Here is a 16,167-nt window from a genome sequence, read left to right as displayed (position 1 = left end):
GCAGGTGGGAAGGGGACATAAAACTGACATAAAATGTCTACACGGCATAAGTAACAATACTTAGGGGTGTGGCTGGGTGCCCAGTGAGATGTGGAGGTGTCGGGCCCTCCCTGTGCCAGGGTGCTGGCGCTGGGGTCAGGGTCCCACGGGCAGACTCTGGCGCAGTGCCTCAGCACAGCCGGCCAGCTCCATGCGCTCCAGGGCGGCAAAGACGTGGTCCAGCGTGGCACTGGTCTGCTGGCACCAGCGCTTCAGCATCTCGTACTGCTGGTCACGGATGTGGACCACCTCCAGCTCTACCAGCTCAATCTCTGCCTCCCGCAGCTCCAGCATCCTCATGAACTCCTTCCAGCGCCGCACTGGCACCACATCGATGACGGCGTAGAGCTGGCTGCCCTGCAGCAAGGCCCCGCGGGGCTCCGGGGGTGCAGAGGGCTTTTCTTCCTCACTGGGTGGCTCACGCAGCAAGGCCTCCTGTTTGAAGCTCTTCTTTGCTGTGCCAGTGCCACGCTCTGTCTCCTGTGGGGAGTATGGGTGGGTCCAGCACGGGTTGTGCCACCTCCAGGCATTGAACTGGCACCATGGTGTGGCTGCAGCCCCGGGCATTGAGGGGGTGGCCTGTGCTGTGGGGTGGGGACCACCCCCATGCCGGAGTCTCTTCCTCTTGTGGTAGATGGCCAGGGCACCCAGGAAGAGAGGCCCGGTGAGTCCCAGCAGGATGTACTCCAGACCTGAGCCTGAAAGGAGGAGCAGGAGCATTCCCATCAGCTGGCCAGCACGGTGACTGCACACCACCAACCCTGGCCCCATTGTCCCCATACCTTTGTTGTTGCTGCCGCACACTTGCTGGCACTCTTTGCCACACGTGTCCACGGTGTGCCTGCAAGGAGATGGGACCCATGGGTGCCATGCTGTGCCATGCCACGGGCCCCACATGCATCCCTGGCTGGAGGGTCAATGCTTACATGTGACAGGGCCGGCATTCGTCACCCTCTCTGTAGAAGTCAGGCTTGCAGCTGCTGTCACAAAGTGCGTCCTGCTCCTCTGAGCCTGGGGAGAGGGTGGGAATGAGGCAGGGTGGCACAGCCAGAGGTGGCACAGCTGGCAGGTTGTGCCATGGGGCAGCTGGCAGCACTCACAGGGTCGCTGGATGAGGCGTCCAGTGCAGGTCTGGCACTTCTGGCAAGAGAATTCGGTGCACAGCGGGTCAACGCAGACACGGAAGCGGCCGGGCTCACAGCCACAGGCGATGTTGCTGGTGGCCGAGCAGTTGCTCAGCACACTCTGGAAAGCTGCAGAAAGCAGGCAGTGAGCAGCATGGCACGGCACTGCACAGCACAGCACGGTGTGGTGTGGTGCCAGCTCACCGTGTTGGTCACACTCGTAGCAGGCCTGGCACTTGCTGAGGGTGTTGGGCTGGGTGCGGAAGGTGCCGGCAGGACAGGTGTCACACACGCAGGCCTCTTTCAGGAATGTCCCTGCAGGGACAGTGGGGTGACAGGGAGCACGGCCACCTGGAGCAAGGCACCTGCTGTGCCACGCTGTGCTGTGCCGTGCCGCACGGACCGGGCAGCGCTCACCTGCGGGACACTGAGGGCAGCACCGGCCAGCAGTCTCCACCCAGTTCATGCCGTCAGGGCACTGCCGTCTGTCCGTGTGTCTCCTCGGGCGGAGCAGTGGCTGCACCAGGACCCGCTGCCTTCGCAGCACGGCGTGGTCCCGCCACCCTGGGGGCTGCGATTCGCTGGCTGCCAGCCACAGCGCTGCCAAGGTCACCTGCAAGCAGGGAGAGAGCAGGGCTGCAGGCAGACGGGTTGCTCCAGCAGCCTTGCACCACTGGGGACAGCCCTCACACCAGCTCATGCTGGGCTGCCGGAGCCAGAGCCCTACCTGGAACTGTGCGGACAGCGGTGCCTGCACAAAGCTGAACGGCCGAAGCCGCGGCCCTCCGCCCCAAAGCCGCGTGGGTGTGCTGCCCCAGGGCTGGGAATGCCCCGCGGCAGCCCCTGTGCTCTGCTTTCTCCGCAGTACACGAGCAAGCAACTTCCTGCTGGCACTGGGGGGGCCACTGTGCCACAGCCTGTGCCCCGGGGGGGTGCCAAGGTGCCCCCGTGTGCTCTGCAAATGGTGCTTCCATGCTGGCACCGTGGGGAGCGGCACCGAGATGCTCGACAGGACCCTGCCATGTCCCCAGGGATGGGGACCAGTGAGTCCGGCGCACGGACTGCTGGTGGTGCCAGAGATCGCCGGCTCAGGGAGGTGTCGGTAGCCGGGCGCGCAGGGGTTAACGCTGCCAGCTTTGACTTTCCTGGGCTTTATCTCCCTCGCAGAGGAGGTGATTTCCTCCCCGAAAGGAAGCCGTGCCTGGCTCACGCTCTCCCCGATGCTATCGCGCCCCGTTACGCGCGTCCCAAAGTAGGTCACTGCTCCCCCGCGGGGTGCCAGGTGCTGTCCGCAGGGCAGCCCTGCTCCCCTGGAAGCCCCGGTGGGTGCAGCGAGCGGTGCCCACGCTGACACCCCTTCCACAGGCCGGGCCGGGGGCTGAGAGAGCCGTGGCACTGACAGCGTGGGCAGGGAGCCAGGGGATTCCTCGCTGGGGGCTGGATTTCCCAGCCGTGATGGTCCCGATTACGGCAGTTGAATCATTTTCTACTAAACGCGCCGCCACCGGCAGACTGGAAACCGCGCTGGGCCGCCCCGCTCGCAGAGCGCTGCCGGCAGATCCGGGCGCTGCCTCAGTCCCGGCTGGCAGCGGCACATCTGAGTCACCGCTGAGGCACGACCGTCCCCAGCGGGGCCCTGCCCGCGCACCCCGCCCGCAGACGGGCCCTGCCCGTGCCCAGCGAGGGGAGCAGGTGCCCGGTGCCCAGGGGAGCCGTGGGCACGGGGCTGGCTCCGCGCTGGGCACAGCCCTCCGCTGGTGCCGTGCCACCGCCTCTGCCCCGTAACGCAGCCGCCGCTGTCGGTGCCGGGGTTGCCACCCGAGCCCCGAGGGCAGCTGCCCGCAGTCGGTGGGCACAGCCACTCCCCGTGGCACTGCCCTGCTGTGGCCCCAGGACTGACCCCACCCTTCCACGGCCGTATCCGCCCTGTGGCCGGGATTTCACGGCCGGTGGCCCCGCGGTCACGCCACCCCGCGAATGTTTTGGTGCAGCAGAGCCCAGCCCCGGCTGTTAGCCAGCAGTGTAAGCGATTTGGCGGGCTTGGCACTGGGGTTAATCCATCTTCCTCCCTCCCTCCTCCAGACCCGTTACGGCCACAGCCGTGGGACACCTCACAATTGATGCCAGGGCTCCATGGGACCCCCCCAGGCCACCGCACTCACCCAAGCCACCCCAGGGCAGCAGCACTTCATCCTTGTGGCCGATGCGGCTGGGTCATGCCGGGGCGCTGAGGGGAGCGGGCCGCAGGTGCAGGGGGGTGTCGGGGCAGCTCAGTGCCCGGGCAGGGTGCCCCGGCACCCCACGGCTGCCGTCAGCAGCACGCGACGCGTGGTGAGTGAGCGCCAGCCCTCCCCAGACAGTCTTTTACACCCAACCGCAGCAGGAGGAAATGCTTTTTTGGAAATGAGTCCAGGGGGTATGAAACCACATGACGGGAGCTCTGGGCGCGGGAGGGACCTGCGGTGCCTCGCTGCAGACCCGGCCGCCGCCCTCCCTCGCCCCTTGGTAGGGGTGGCGGGGGCACGCAGGGTACGTGGGGAGCAGTGCAGACCCCGAGCCAGGGCTCCATCCCCACGCCGAGGTCAAGAACGGGAGGCTGGAACTGGTCCCACCCCCTTTTTGTCTGTCCCCGAGGGGCTCCCTCTGTCACGCTGCACCCACCCAGGTGATGCCCAACCTTGGGTGCTGCTGAAGCCAAAGGAAAGGAGAGGCAGACATGAGCGTGCACCAGCTGGTTTTATTGCTCAGCTGGGACGTGGAGTGCAGCTTAGCATGGGGGGGCAGCCGGGGCTCCGGCCACCGCGCGTGTCCCACCGTGTCTCCCGCACTCCAGTCCCAGGTGCTGCCATCCACTGCCAGCCCACAGGGCAAACCTGCCCAGCCCTGCGCCATCCTCTCCTGCCACCAGCCCCAGCCTCCTCCCTGCACTGCCCACAGCACCGCGCCACCGGCACCACGTCCCTCTCAGCACCTTCCCCGCTCACCACTGCCGACATCGTCATCCCTTCCTCGCCTGCTAGAGCTGACCCACAGTCTCCCACAGCCCCCCAGAGCCCCAGGGCCCCCTGCCTGACAACTCTCGTGTCTGTGGTCAAGGGGTTCAGCACAAGCCACGTGCCATGTCCAGCCCCGCACCACCGTGCCCAGGACACGTCCTCGCCAAGGGGACTGCTCTGCATCCCCATCCATGTCCCCACCAGCGTGGCCTCAGGTGCCTGCTCTGCCCGGCCCCGGCTTTACGCTACGGTTAGAAGCAGGAGAAGCTCCTTGGTACATCCGTGCATCTGTCCTTTTCCATGCCAGCGGCTCTCAGACCTCCCTGCAAGACACAGAGTGGGGAGAGATGCCTTCAGCACTGGGACTCGGTCGCTGGGAAGCCCCTGGAAGGGCTGGGGCAGCCCCCAGGAGCAGGCAGCCTGTGCTTACGAGGCCGTCAGCGTGGAGTTGAGCAGCAGCGTGGTCCGGATCCGGTACAGCTGCGCCAGAGTCAGCTTGCGGTGCTGCGCCGCCTGCGGGTCCGAGAGGGTCCGGCGGGCAGGGGGCTGGGGGTCGCGCCTGAGCCCCCCTGGCAGGGATGCTGGGCTCTCCGCTGGCTCCTCGGGCTCTGAGAGCTCTGATGTGGAGCTGCCGCTGCTGCCGGGGGCAGCCTGAGGTGCGGGCTCTTGGCTAGTCCGGGGGGAACCAGCACAGAGGTCAGAGAGGCTGCGGCTTTGGCTTAGGGGGCCTGGGGAAGTGGGGGACAGGAGCTGGGGCAAGCTGGCCTCCGACTTGGATTTGAGCACCCTGGCCGGGCAAGGCAGGAGCTGCACGGGCGTCCGGCGGCGCAGCCGGGGCGAGGCCGGCCGTGGGGCGGGAGGGGCCAGGCAGGGCTCCTGCCCCTCCTCGGCCGTCCCCTCGGGCTGCTGGCCAAAGTCCCGCAGGGAGGCAGGTGAGAGCGTGCCATAGGCGCTGTCGATGGAGGACGAGCGGCAGCCGCTGCCTGGGGAGGCCACGCCGTGGGGCAGGGGAACAGGCAGGGCACCTGCAGGCAGCTCCTGCGTGGGGGTATCGGTGGAGGTGGGGGTCTCCACAGAGGTGCCAGTGCCGATGGAGGTGCTGGTGCTAACAGAGGAGCCATCCGAGGTTGAGCTGAAGGGTCCTGAGTCCCAGTCTGGGGAGGAGAGCTCGTCGCCACCCTCTGCTGCTGCCATGGCAAGCGTCTCGGTGGAGCCGTCGGAGGGGCTGTGGAGGCAAGAAGGTGAGGAGGGGCCTGTGCCAGGCTGGGGGTGTGCAGGTGCCCCCCTCCTGCTCCCTACCACTGCTGTGAGTCTGGGCTGGCGCTGCTGTGGTGTAGGATGGTAGGTGAACTGGCAGCTGAAGTGCCACTCTCACCATCGTCCTCCTCATCCTCCTCGTCCTCCTCCTCCTTCTCCTCCATGCGCCGGCGCTGCCGCAGCCTCTGCAGCAGGTTCTGGGATGGGGGGATTGTCAGTGAGGAATGGGGTGTGCACAGGGAACCCACGGGTCCCCCACCCACCCGTGTGCCCTCACCTGGGCATTGCGCACGGCCTCGACCCAGCTGCGGCACAGCTGCCCACTGCTCTGGAAGGTGTAGGCGGCCACAGCACTGCCCAGCTCATTCAGGTAGATGAGGAGGAAGGAGCCTGTGGGCAGGGGCTGTCAGCAGTGTCCAGGGACTTCCCTGTAGCCCCCCTTATGCCCAGTGCTCTCACCTGGGTCTCTGAGCTCCCGGCAAACAACTCTGTCCACCAGCAAGGGCTGCCGGATCACCTTGGTGCGCTCAGCCTTCTTGAAGGGCTTGGTGATGAGGAAGAGGTCGGTGAAGAGGAAGCAGTAGACGTCCATCTGAGGGTGAGAGTGGAGCCATGGGCACCAGTCGGTGCAGTGAGTGAGGGTGGGTGGGCAGGGGCTGGAGCTGAGCCCTCCCCGTCCCCTGCAGTCCTCACCTTGCTGTCTTTACCTTCCCGCATCCTCAGGCTGCCCTCAAGGAGGAGCTGCCGGGTGTCCTCCGGGGAGGTGCCAGGGATGGGGGCCGTCAGGTCCAGCCTCAGGAACTCCTTAAGCAGCTGCCAGAAACCCCAGAGTCAGCATGGGGTGCATGGGGTAACATGGGTGGCATGGAATGGTGTAGCATGGGGTGGCTTAGCATGAAGTGACATAGAGTGGCACAGCAGTGTGGCAGAAGGTGGCATTGAGTGGCATGGCATGAGATGGCAGCTCCACCATGTCCAGCCTACCTTGTCCACCTCATCTGTGCTGCCCTCCACCACCTCGTAGGCATCAATCCGGCTGAGGATGGCATCCAGGCGCTGCCGCTCCTGCCGCTGGCGCATCCGCGAGTTGACGTCGTTGATGAAGCGCTCCACAGAGCTGATCTGTGCCAGGAGGGGTGGTGGGTTTGAGGGGCCAGGGGCCACCAGCCCTGCTGCCCCCCACCCCTTATCCCTTACCATAGTGGTGATGGCATCACGGGCACGTGGGTCATCCGTCTTCTTCAGGATGGACTTGAGGAGCAGCGGGTACTTGGTGAGGCGCTGGTGAGGTTTCACCAGCATGTCGCTCAGCTTCAGGCGGCTGCACTGCTCCTGCTTCTCGGCCCACTGTGGCACCCAGGCATTAGCACCAGAACCACCCCAGCCCTGGCCCAGCCCCAGCCCCAGCCTCCCCTTACCGTCACGTAGGTGCGGAAGAGCTCGCTGTCCCGCAGCAGGGTCCGCATGTACTCCATGCAGCCCTCCTCCTCCATGCAATACCGCACGTAGGGCTTGAAGAGGGACCCGAACTGGGGGACACGAGGCAGTCACCATGCAGCACACGGCATGGCATGGCTGCCCACTGTGGCATGGCATCCACTCACCATCTTGAAGCCATCGAGGAAGTCAATGGGGTCAAGCAGTGCCCCTGTCCGCCGTGCCTTGGCCAGCACTGGGGCCATGACGCTGCGCCACAGCTTGCAGTGCAGCCGGATGATCTCCCCGATGTTGCTGAAGAGCCGCTCGGCATCCACCTGTGGGGGTGAGGTGGGCAGTGCTGGGGAACAGCACCTCCACCCTGCAGCATGGCGAGGCTGAGGACCCATCCCTGAACAGCCTGTCCCCTGCAGCCCCCTCCACTCACCTCACAGAGCAGCCCTGACTCCTGCAGGTTCACCAGGCAGGAGAGAAAGAGCTGTGGGGAGGGAATGGAGAGGCAGTGAGCTGCAGCCACAGCCCCCAGCCCCAGCACAGTGCAGTAGCTGCCAACACTCACATCAGTGATGACTTTGAGGTTCCGGATGTAGGTGGCCTCTGTGTGCAGCAGCTCCCAGATGGCTTCCTGCTGGTGGCACTGCCGACGCGACAGGACCTGCCAGGCTGAGCGTCAGCGCTGTGCCAGGGCCTGGGCACAGCCCCTGAGGCTCCCCAGGCACTGTCCCTACCTCTGTGCCCTGGATGATCTGCTGCCAGCTGTCCTCCAGTGCCAGCCCAGCCTCGTCCCCATCCTCCTCCCAGGAGTCGCGGTCAAAGCGGAGCTGGGGCGGCAGCTTGGGCAGCCCGAAGGTGCTGTAGGCGTGCAGCCTGTTCACCAGCTGCTCCAGCTTCTCAGTCTCCTGGCCAAAAGTGGCACACAGAGCTGGGTGGGGGCCAGCGGGCCTGTCCCACGGACCACCACACCCTGTCTGTGGAACGAGGGTCCTGAGCCACAGGGGGATCCATCCCATGTCCCCAGCATGGCCACAGGCAGTCCCCACACCCCTCCCCGTGCCTGCATCCCACCTACCCGCCCGAAGGAGCCCGTGCTAGTCCCGGAGCCAAAGAAGCCGCTGAAGCGACTGGCAGCGCGGTTCTTCCAGGTGTCAGTGCCATTGGTGGGCAGAGAGCTGCTGCTGTGCAGGGCTGGCTCGGGACTGGGGATGCTGCTGTCCCCCAGGAACTCTGTTATGTTCTTCCTTCGCCGTCCCGGCCTGCAATGAGGACAGCCAGTGTCCCCAGGGTCAGTGTCCAGCCCTGGCCAGGATGGGGATAGCGGCCTGGCTGACCTCGAGCACCGTGGGACAGACGGACACCCCGGGCAGTGGGGTCCCCCGGCCGAGCTCCCCTGCCCGCACTGACCTGCCTACCTGCATCCCGGGGGTGCAGGGCCCCGGGGGTGCAGGACCCCGGGTGCTGCCTGGCCAAGCCCGGCCGGCCATGGGCAAGCGGCCCCAGCAGCGGGGGGGGGCTCAGGGCATCCCGAGGGTCGCAGCACCCGGCCGGGCCGTCCGTCCAGCCGCACTCCCGGCTCGGACCGCAGAGCCGGGGCCGGGCAGGCTGTGGCCGAGCTCCTCCGAAACAAAAGGAGGTGGGGCCAGCGCCGAAAACCTAATTTCCCTCCTCGGCAGATAAGCTACCAGAGCTGAACAATTCACCGGCGGAGATCAAAGCCCCCCGGCTGGTCGCAAGAGCTGGGTCACGGCCAAGCGGCTCCCGCCGCCCCGGGCAGCGCTGCAGCGGCTGCTCCCTGTGTGTCCCGGGGCCGTGCCGGGATGCGGCCGTGCCATCTCCTCACCGGGGCAGGGTCGGGGCTCCCTGCCTGTCGCCAAGCCCTGGGAAGCGGCATGCTGCTGCCACGGCCGCCAGCACGGCCCCACACCCCGCCACGTCCGCAGAGCCAGGCGGGAAGAGCTGCTCCGGGCACCATTGCCATTACTCACTGCGCTGCCGCTTCTCCAGACGCCCCGGCTGTCACCATCGCATCGGGGCCACTTGGGACCCGCCTGCCCCCAGGAAGGGGGTCGGGACCGAGACCCCCATAGAGGTGCCTGGTTGCCCTCTCGTCCCCTGGCCCTGCTAGAGCCTTGCCGGTCCTGCAGCCAGGCGTCATAGTGCTGGACACGGGTGGCCACTAGCCCTGGCCAGGCAGCCAGGTTGCCGCCCTCAGGACCTGCTGGCACAGCACCAAGCACCGTGTCCCCCTGGCGGGACCCTGCAGAGCTTCTCCCTTCAGGCCTGGCGCCCTGCTCCCATGGGAGCGACGCCCAGCCCGGGCCCGCGCCTTATCTGGGGCCAGGGTCCACGGGGCAGGACAGAGCTGCTGTGCTCAGCAGCTGCCAGCAGCTGAGAGGAGGGAGGGCCAGTGGCCAGGGCGAGTCCTGGGGCCAGGGTGAGTCCCAGGGCCGGGGTGGCACCGAGTGGCAGCAAACACTGGGGCCCTCAGGGCTCCTGTTTGCCTTTGCTTTGGTGCCAGCCTGTACCTGGCACAGCCAAAGGGCTGGTGCTGTTGCTTGAGCTCCTAGACTGCCATGGTAGAGCCAGCACAGCACAGCACAGCCAGTATGGCACAGCCAGGTGAAAAAGTGGGTCTTGGGGACTCCAAGGGGATCTTCAACCCACACCATACATGAGCCGTCTTCACCAGAAAGAATGGCGAGGGGGGGATCACACATTCTGTCATTCACAGAGCTAGCACTGGCACTCACCAGGCTCTCAGTGCCCTCCCGGCGTCCTGGCAGCGGCTCCAGCACCGGCCCAAGGAATGCAGCACTGCTGGCAGGGTGCAGGATGGGCAGGCTGGCTGACCTGGCATCTCGCACTGCCTGCTCCACCTTCAGCTCATCCCCGGGCTTGGCTGTGGGAGCATCACCCTGTCAGTGTCCCCTGGGAGCTCTGGAGCAGCCAGGCCTCCCCCGGGGCCCCCTCAGCACCTTTCACCCTCAGGTAGTGTCCCCCGAAGCGAAATGCCTCGAACTGCAGCGACAGCGGCGTGTGCGACTGGTCCAGGTAGATGTCCACCTTGCCCAGCTCAATCGCCTTCCTCTCAAAGACTGGCAGCAGCACTTCCCTGCAGGACACGAGCCCCACATTTGTCTCTGCATCTGTCCCCACATTGTCCCTTGTCCTGTCCCCAGTAGACTCACCCCAGTGACTTCTTCTTCACAGCTGGCACGATCTCTGCCTCGATGTCGATGCTGAGGTCAAACTTCAAGGTGAAGCACTCCTTGCTGGGGTCCTGGGGGCAGGGGGCAGATGCTTGCCCAGGGGTCCCTCCCTCCCTCCCTCCAGGGCCATCCTGCTGCCCTGCCGAGTGCCCGAGGGACAGGAGCCGGTGCCTTACGTCCGTGTGCCTGCGCCAAGCCTTCTTCTTGGGCAGCTTCAGTGCTGAGCTCTTGCGCTCCCTGCGGGCACAGGGAGGGCACAGTGACGGGGGTGCCGCGGGCTGGGGCAGCACACGGGCTGTGCAGGGCCAGGGGCTCACCCTCTGCTCTCTGCCGGACCCTCCTCCTCCTCCTCCACATCAGAGGCAGGGCTGGTGCGCGGGGGGCACGAACGCGTGGACATGTTGCGGGCCAGGATGGAGCCTGCAAAGGGACATCCAGCTCGGCTGTGACAGCTCCCCCAGCCCCGCGCTGCCTCCCGCTGCACCCCACTCCCATCCCTGAGCCGCACCAGCCCCAAATGCACTCCATCACTCCCATCCCATCCCTGCGCCGCCCCACAGCTGCGGGGGCAGCGGTGCCACAGCTGGCTCGGGCTCACCTTGCGGGGACAGGTCGAAGCAGATGTGGCCATCGAAGTGCATGGCGCCATGGAGGCGGCCATCGCAGAGCTCACACAGGCTGAGGGGGCCGCTGCGGCTCAGCTGCCGGCACTCGGCGTGGTGGCATTCCTGCGGGGACACGAGTCCATCAGGCAGGGCCTGCCCGGGGCTGCAGCTGTGGCGTGTTCACAGGAGGGATGGGCAGCACCACGAGCAGCAGGGTCCCCTCTGCCCCCATTGTTCACAGGGAATGCTGAAGCCAGAGCGGGCACGGGGAAAGCAGCACGACCAGGAATGGCCGTGTGGCAGTGGGTGCTGTAAGTGGGTGATGACACGGGGGGTTCTGTCCCACAGAGCCCCTCCCTGCTCCACCGCAATGAGCAGAGACCCTGGGACACCTGCACATGCCGAGGCTTGGCCAAGGAGCGGCAAGACAGACAGTCACCTGCAGCGTGGCACCAGCACCTCAGCAGAGACCCGGGAGGCCGCCCTGGCACCCCCCAGCCCCTTTGTGCTGACGAGAGCCGTGTCCCCGTGGCAGGACGGAGGAAGCGAGCGTCTGCAGGCAAACAATGCTCGAAGCCGGCGGGTTTCCTCCGATTGTGTGCGGCCACGGCCGCGGCCCCAGCCCCTCCAGGCATTCACAGCGGGTTATTTTTAAACCCCCGGCCAGGCCCCCAGCACAGTGCACTGCCTGTGTTCTCTGGCCAGTGCCCTTCTCACTGGGGCTCCTTCTGGCCCCGCTCCTGGGGATTGTGGTGCCGCCGGCCACTGCCAGCAAATCCTACTGCACCGCTGACACATCCCCATCCCTGTGTGGGACCCCCACCGCCCCCCTGCCCGCGGAGGGGTGCGAGGGTGCTGGGAGGAGGCAGCCCTGCCCGGGCTTGCCTGTAGAACTCCGCTCTGCTGCGGGGAGGAAGCGCCTGTGCAGCTCCAGCCGCCCCCACTTCCTGCCCTCCTTCCTCCCGGCGCTGCTGAGGTCAGCGCTGACGCGCTCCCACCACCCGCGCTCTCTCCGAGGGGCCGCTGGTCCCTCTGCAGCACCCCCTGCCATCCACCCGTGCCCTGTCGCAGGTCTCGACACGGCCTCAGCACGCCCTGTACCCTCAGCCCTCCTCCGCTGCCACCATGTGTCCCACAGCGTGGCCATCGTGACACCTGTCACAGACACATTCTATGAAAAATCCTTTCCTTAAGGTTTTTTCTCCTGAGAAGCTGAGAGGCCTCAGGAACAAAATGTAAACATTGATTATCTGCTGCTGTGGAATGCAACAAGTAGATCTGTGATTGGTCTCATGTAGTTGTTTCTAATTAATGGCCAATCACAGTCAGCTGGCTTGAACTCTCTGTCCAAGACACAAGCTTTTGTTATAATTCCTTCTTTTTCTATTCTTAGCTAGCCTTCTGATGAAATCCTTTCTTCTATTCTTTTAGTATAGTTTTAATATAATATATATCATAAAATAATAAATCAAGCCTTCTGAAACATGGAGTCAGATCCTCGTCTCTTCCCTCATCCTAAGACCCCTGTGAACACCGTCACAGACCTGCCTGTGGGAGCATGCCCGCAGGCTGCAGGCAGTGCCCGCAGCTGGCACCCATTCAGCGAGATCCTTGGGACGCTTGGCAGCCGCTCCAGAGGGATGCGGGGCTCCTCATCCCCCTTGTGCCAGCAGCTCATGCCTGGACTCACCCCGACAGGAGGGGCCAGGCGAGATGGCCAAACCCCTCTGCCCACCTCGGGATCAGCTCCTGATCCGAGCTCCGCGCAACTCCCAGCACTCGTCCCTCAGCAGGTGCCTCACAAAGCGAGGGGGATCGCGATCCTGCGCCGTGACACGGCAGGATGAGCCCGCAGCCCGACCAGCTCCCCCTGCCCACCCCCCCGCTACCTGCCAGGCACCATCAGGGCTCGGGTGACAGCGGCGGGGTGGCCTCAGTCGCTCCCGGCAGCGCCAGCTGCGCTCCTGGGCAGCTGCAGCCCAGTGCCACGTGTGCCCCAGCAGCACCGGCCCTGCCAGCCCGCCGTGCAAACAGAGCACCGGCACACCCCGGTGCTGCCCTGCCTGCTGCGCCGGAGACACCGCCCGCGGCCCCGCGCTGCAGCCCCGGGCACTCGCTGCGAGCCAGGGCGTGGGTCCGGCCCGGCTCCGTACGGCCGGCAGGAGAGAAAGGACCTTAAATCTGCCCTGGCTTCACGTTAGCGAGCGGGAGAACAGACGGGCTGTAGCGGATTAGCCCAAATCACGGCAGCTCGGGGAAACGCGTAAACCGCCGCTGTGCCGTTAAATGCCAGCAGAACCCTGACAGCAGCAGGGAATGCACGGCAGGCCAGGGCTGCCGACCAGGGCAGGGGCCCTTCAGGGAGCGGCAGGCTGGGCAGAGCTGTCCGCTGCCCCTTCTCACCCCCAAGACCCCGGGCAGCAGCTGCCCCCACCCCGCAGGACCCACCTCGGCCGCCCTCCTCTCTCCGGCGCAGTCGGGATTCTGGCAGTGCAGCACTGTGTCCTCTTCTGGGCACGGCTCGGCTGAGGAGAGAGTAGGGTCAGTGCCTGGGTGCCGTGGTGAGGCCCCCACACCAGGAATCCCGGGTTTCAGAGCTCGGCAAAGCACTCGGGCTCAGCCCGCCCCGCAGCTCGTCCAGGGGAATGAAGCCCCGTGCCCAAGAGCCAGTGATGCCACGGTGACAGAATCCGGCACCTCCTGCTCAGCACCCCAGGGTACAGGATGAGGACACGGACCTGCCCCAGCTCCCCTTGGGCTGGCACAGCGTGGGGCTGCAGCAGCAGCACTAAATCTGCCGCTGTCAGCCCCCAACGGGGCTTAGGAGCCACTTTAAGCTTTGACAGTTAAATCGGCCTTAGGGACAAATCCTATTTTGAAGGCTTTTGTTATGTGTCGAACCTTTAAAAATAACAGACTCCGGGCTGCTCGCAGCGGCAAACGAGCAGTACAGACACCGTCTGGCTGGACAGCCCCGCTGCAGGCAGGGATGCACCGTTGGGAAGCTGCTGCCGGGGATGTGGAGAGGCCAGGTGGCACGGCTCTGCCACAATGGCACGGCTCTGCCACAATGGCACGGCTCTACCAGGTGGCACGGCTCTACCAGGTGGCACGGCTCTGCCACAGTGGCACGGCTCTACCACAATGGCACGGCTCTCCCAGGTGGCACGGCTATTACACCAGCCCAGCGGCACAGGGACCTCCCCGCTGCACCGCTTCCATCTCCCACATCCTTCCTGCCAACAAAAACAGCATCCACGCCGCCTCGAGCGAGACCGCGGCCAAGGCCGGGGTTAGAAACAGTCTGCGGGATAAAACAGTCTGCTTTTTGAGGCAGCACTGAAAAAACTGCTGCTTCTGCCTGGAGAGGGGGAAGCAACCCGGAATGGTGCTGGTTGCTCAAGCTCCCATGTGGGAGGCGATCCCGAGGCTGCTGTGGCACCATGCACGCTGCGGGATGACGGTGCAGGAGCAGCCGGGCAGGGCTCAGCTCGTCGCCCTCCGGGAGTAGGGCTGGGAGCCGGGCTGGGAGCCGGGGCCGGGCTTTGCCCCCGCGGCAGGAGCACAATGAGGCCTCTGTCCCCGCGGCCGCCCCGCAGCGCCCGTCGAGCTGGGCCGGCCCCCGCCCCCCGCCGCTGCCGTTTCACTTGACCTATCGGGAATAATAACGGAAACAAATAAGAAATTCTTTCATGCACCCAAGGGAAAGTTTCCCAAACTCACCAAAAACTAGAGGCTGGCCGAAGCGGCCGGCGGTGCCAGGGATCAGCCCCGCAGCACGGCCGGAGCCGCGTGGCCGCTCCCAAAAGCCGACCCTGCCCGCGGGTCACTCATGCACCAGGGCCTGGCACACGCGGGCTGGGAGCTCCTCGCAGGGAGCCCCGCTTTGCGGCAGAGGCAGGAGCGTGTTCGGGTCCCCACCGGACACTTCGAGGGCTACAGGAGAGATCCCGTCCCCATCAGCTCCTCTCCCCGCCCGGTCACCTCCTCCTTCTCCTGCTGCCGGCTATGCTATCACAGCCGGCGCTCCCGGTGACGGCAAACGAGTTTTGAAACCGGATCGTCCTTGCTGCAGAGAGCACGGCAGCGGCAGCCGGCTGCTTCAAACGCCCGGGGGGAGCGGCGCCGGTGGCACGGGCCGGTTTGCTGAGCGCTCCCCAGCTGCACCTGCAGCATTCCCACAGCATCCCGGCCGCACCAGCAGCTTCTCCCAACCCCTCACCCTCCTTACCAGGGCTGGAGGCTTTGGGCGGCCGCGCTCAGCCACAGCCTGCCGGTTGCCCAAAGCCCCCCAGCCACCTACCCCCGAGCTCCTCGCTGACATCCAGGCTGGAGCTCCAGGAGAAGCGCTCCACTGCCCCGTACTCCAGCCCCGCCAAGCCGGGCGGCAAAGCCTCCAGCTCGTAGGCACCCCGCTTCCTCCAGTACAGAAACATCCTGGGTTGCGGCCGGGGGGCCCCCCGCAGCCGTGCCCGCCCCGACGGGGCCACCGGTGGGACTAACGGAGGGAGACCAGCTCTGGCTTTAAGAGTGGGTCCCGGTCTCTGGACAAGCGGTGCATTGACGCCGCCGGCGGGAGCCGCGGGGCGGCCGAGGGTGCTGCTGGAGGCTGCCCAGCGCCCGCGCGGGGGGCGCACAAAGGGCCTTTCTTCAGCCTCCTACAGACATTGCACAAATTTCACTTTCCACCGTCTATGGAAGACATTCGGCCACGGAGACAAGACGTGCTTGTGATGGAAAGAATCAGCATTAAGAAGGGGGCTGTTTGGCGGCTCTGCCGTCCGGCCGGCTTTTGAGGGGGCAGGAATGCGCCGCCCCGAGCTCCGGTTGTATCCCTGCAGCCGTGGGCACACGGGGTCCCCCAGCCTGCAGAGGGAAAACCGATATTCAGGGGGATTTTCCTCCTGCTAATCCAAGAAAGCACCAGATAGGGCTTAAACCCCACAAAGACAACAAAAGATGGCACCTTCATTCTGCCCACGCAAAACCACCAGGCCAAGAACCATCCCAGCCTCCAAATTCATCACAGCATCTCCTCCCAGAGGCACCAGGTGCTTCTCAGAGTTTTGTTGCTTCCAGGCACCTTTTGCCAGAAATTCCATCATAAATCGCTGCTGCAAAGGTAACAGATGCCAACGTATTGCAAAATGATTCCTGCTTGATTTAGTGCATCCTTAATATTTTAAGTGCTGTCACAGATTTCCCATTGATCACGGAGCAGTGTTCTTGTAGGTGGAATGCTTCACCAAGGTTTATGCTCCAAAACCCCCAGACCCCCTGTTGTCCCGCCTCCCCTCAGGGAGCACCAGAAGCCAGCGAGGTTCCCCTTTCCCGAGGATGCAGCATCCACCTCTGGGCCCCAGCAGGCCCTGGCACCTTGTACCACCTCCCCCCCCAAAATGCCCCAAACCAAATTTGCAGCTCGGCACACGGGTTGTGTACTCACTTGTCCCCTGGCTCCAAGGGACGGAGCCACCGTGGGATCCATTGCCCTCAGCCAGGT

At 65.3% G+C, this 16,167-nt stretch overlaps 2 protein-coding genes across 5 annotated transcripts; both read right to left on the bottom strand.

The window, feature by feature from the left end:
• Positions 1-135: 135 nt before the first annotated feature.
• Positions 136-3,449, bottom strand: TNFRSF25 (TNF receptor superfamily member 25). 2 transcript variants are annotated; one of them, XM_030963930.1, is made up of 7 exons: positions 3,326-3,449; positions 1,581-1,776; positions 1,368-1,478; positions 1,140-1,292; positions 966-1,050; positions 822-880; positions 136-737 (listed from the first exon to the last, which is right to left on the bottom strand). In XM_030963930.1, the coding sequence occupies exons 1-7, from the start codon at positions 3,353-3,355 to the stop codon at positions 136-138; spliced, it is 1,236 nt and encodes a 411-aa protein (XP_030819790.1). In that variant the 5' UTR covers positions 3,356-3,449. The 2 variants fall into 2 exon arrangements, with proteins under 2 accessions (XP_030819790.1, XP_030819789.1); XM_030963929.1 differs by lacking the exon at positions 3,326-3,449 and having other exon boundaries at positions 1,581-1,863.
• Positions 3,450-3,646: 197 nt separating this feature from the next.
• PLEKHG5 (pleckstrin homology and RhoGEF domain containing G5) lies at positions 3,647-15,059 on the bottom strand. Of its 3 annotated transcripts, XM_030963745.1 has the most exons (22): positions 14,968-15,059; positions 13,113-13,189; positions 10,658-10,787; positions 10,377-10,479; positions 10,236-10,296; positions 10,039-10,130; positions 9,826-9,962; positions 9,601-9,749; positions 9,175-9,176; positions 7,923-8,106; positions 7,582-7,752; positions 7,413-7,508; positions 7,281-7,331; positions 7,021-7,170; positions 6,835-6,945; positions 6,614-6,763; positions 6,401-6,538; positions 6,110-6,229; positions 5,876-6,008; positions 5,694-5,806; positions 5,459-5,613; positions 4,586-5,384 (listed from the first exon to the last, which is right to left on the bottom strand). In XM_030963745.1, exons 3-22 carry the CDS (start codon positions 10,698-10,700, stop codon positions 4,586-4,588), a joined length of 2,958 nt encoding a protein of 985 aa, XP_030819605.1. In that variant the 5' UTR covers positions 10,701-10,787; positions 13,113-13,189; positions 14,968-15,059. The 3 variants fall into 3 exon arrangements, with proteins under 3 accessions (XP_030819603.1, XP_030819604.1, XP_030819605.1); XM_030963743.1 differs by lacking the exons at positions 9,175-9,176; positions 10,039-10,130; positions 10,236-10,296; ... (2 more) ...; positions 13,113-13,189; positions 14,968-15,059 and adding an exon at positions 3,647-4,482 and having other exon boundaries at positions 4,590-5,384; positions 9,826-9,958; XM_030963744.1 differs by lacking the exons at positions 9,175-9,176; positions 9,601-9,749; positions 9,826-9,962; ... (4 more) ...; positions 13,113-13,189; positions 14,968-15,059 and adding exons at positions 3,648-4,482; positions 8,255-8,395 and having other exon boundaries at positions 4,590-5,384.
• Between the last annotated feature and the right edge of the window lie 1,108 nt (positions 15,060-16,167).

Source organism: Camarhynchus parvulus, chromosome 21 (genome assembly GCF_901933205.1).
Source record: "Camarhynchus parvulus chromosome 21, STF_HiC, whole genome shotgun sequence".
Lineage (NCBI taxonomy): Eukaryota > Metazoa > Chordata > Aves > Passeriformes > Thraupidae > Camarhynchus > Camarhynchus parvulus.
The sequence above is the reverse complement of the archived record's forward strand: the minus strand, read 5'-3'. Positions and strand labels throughout refer to the sequence as shown.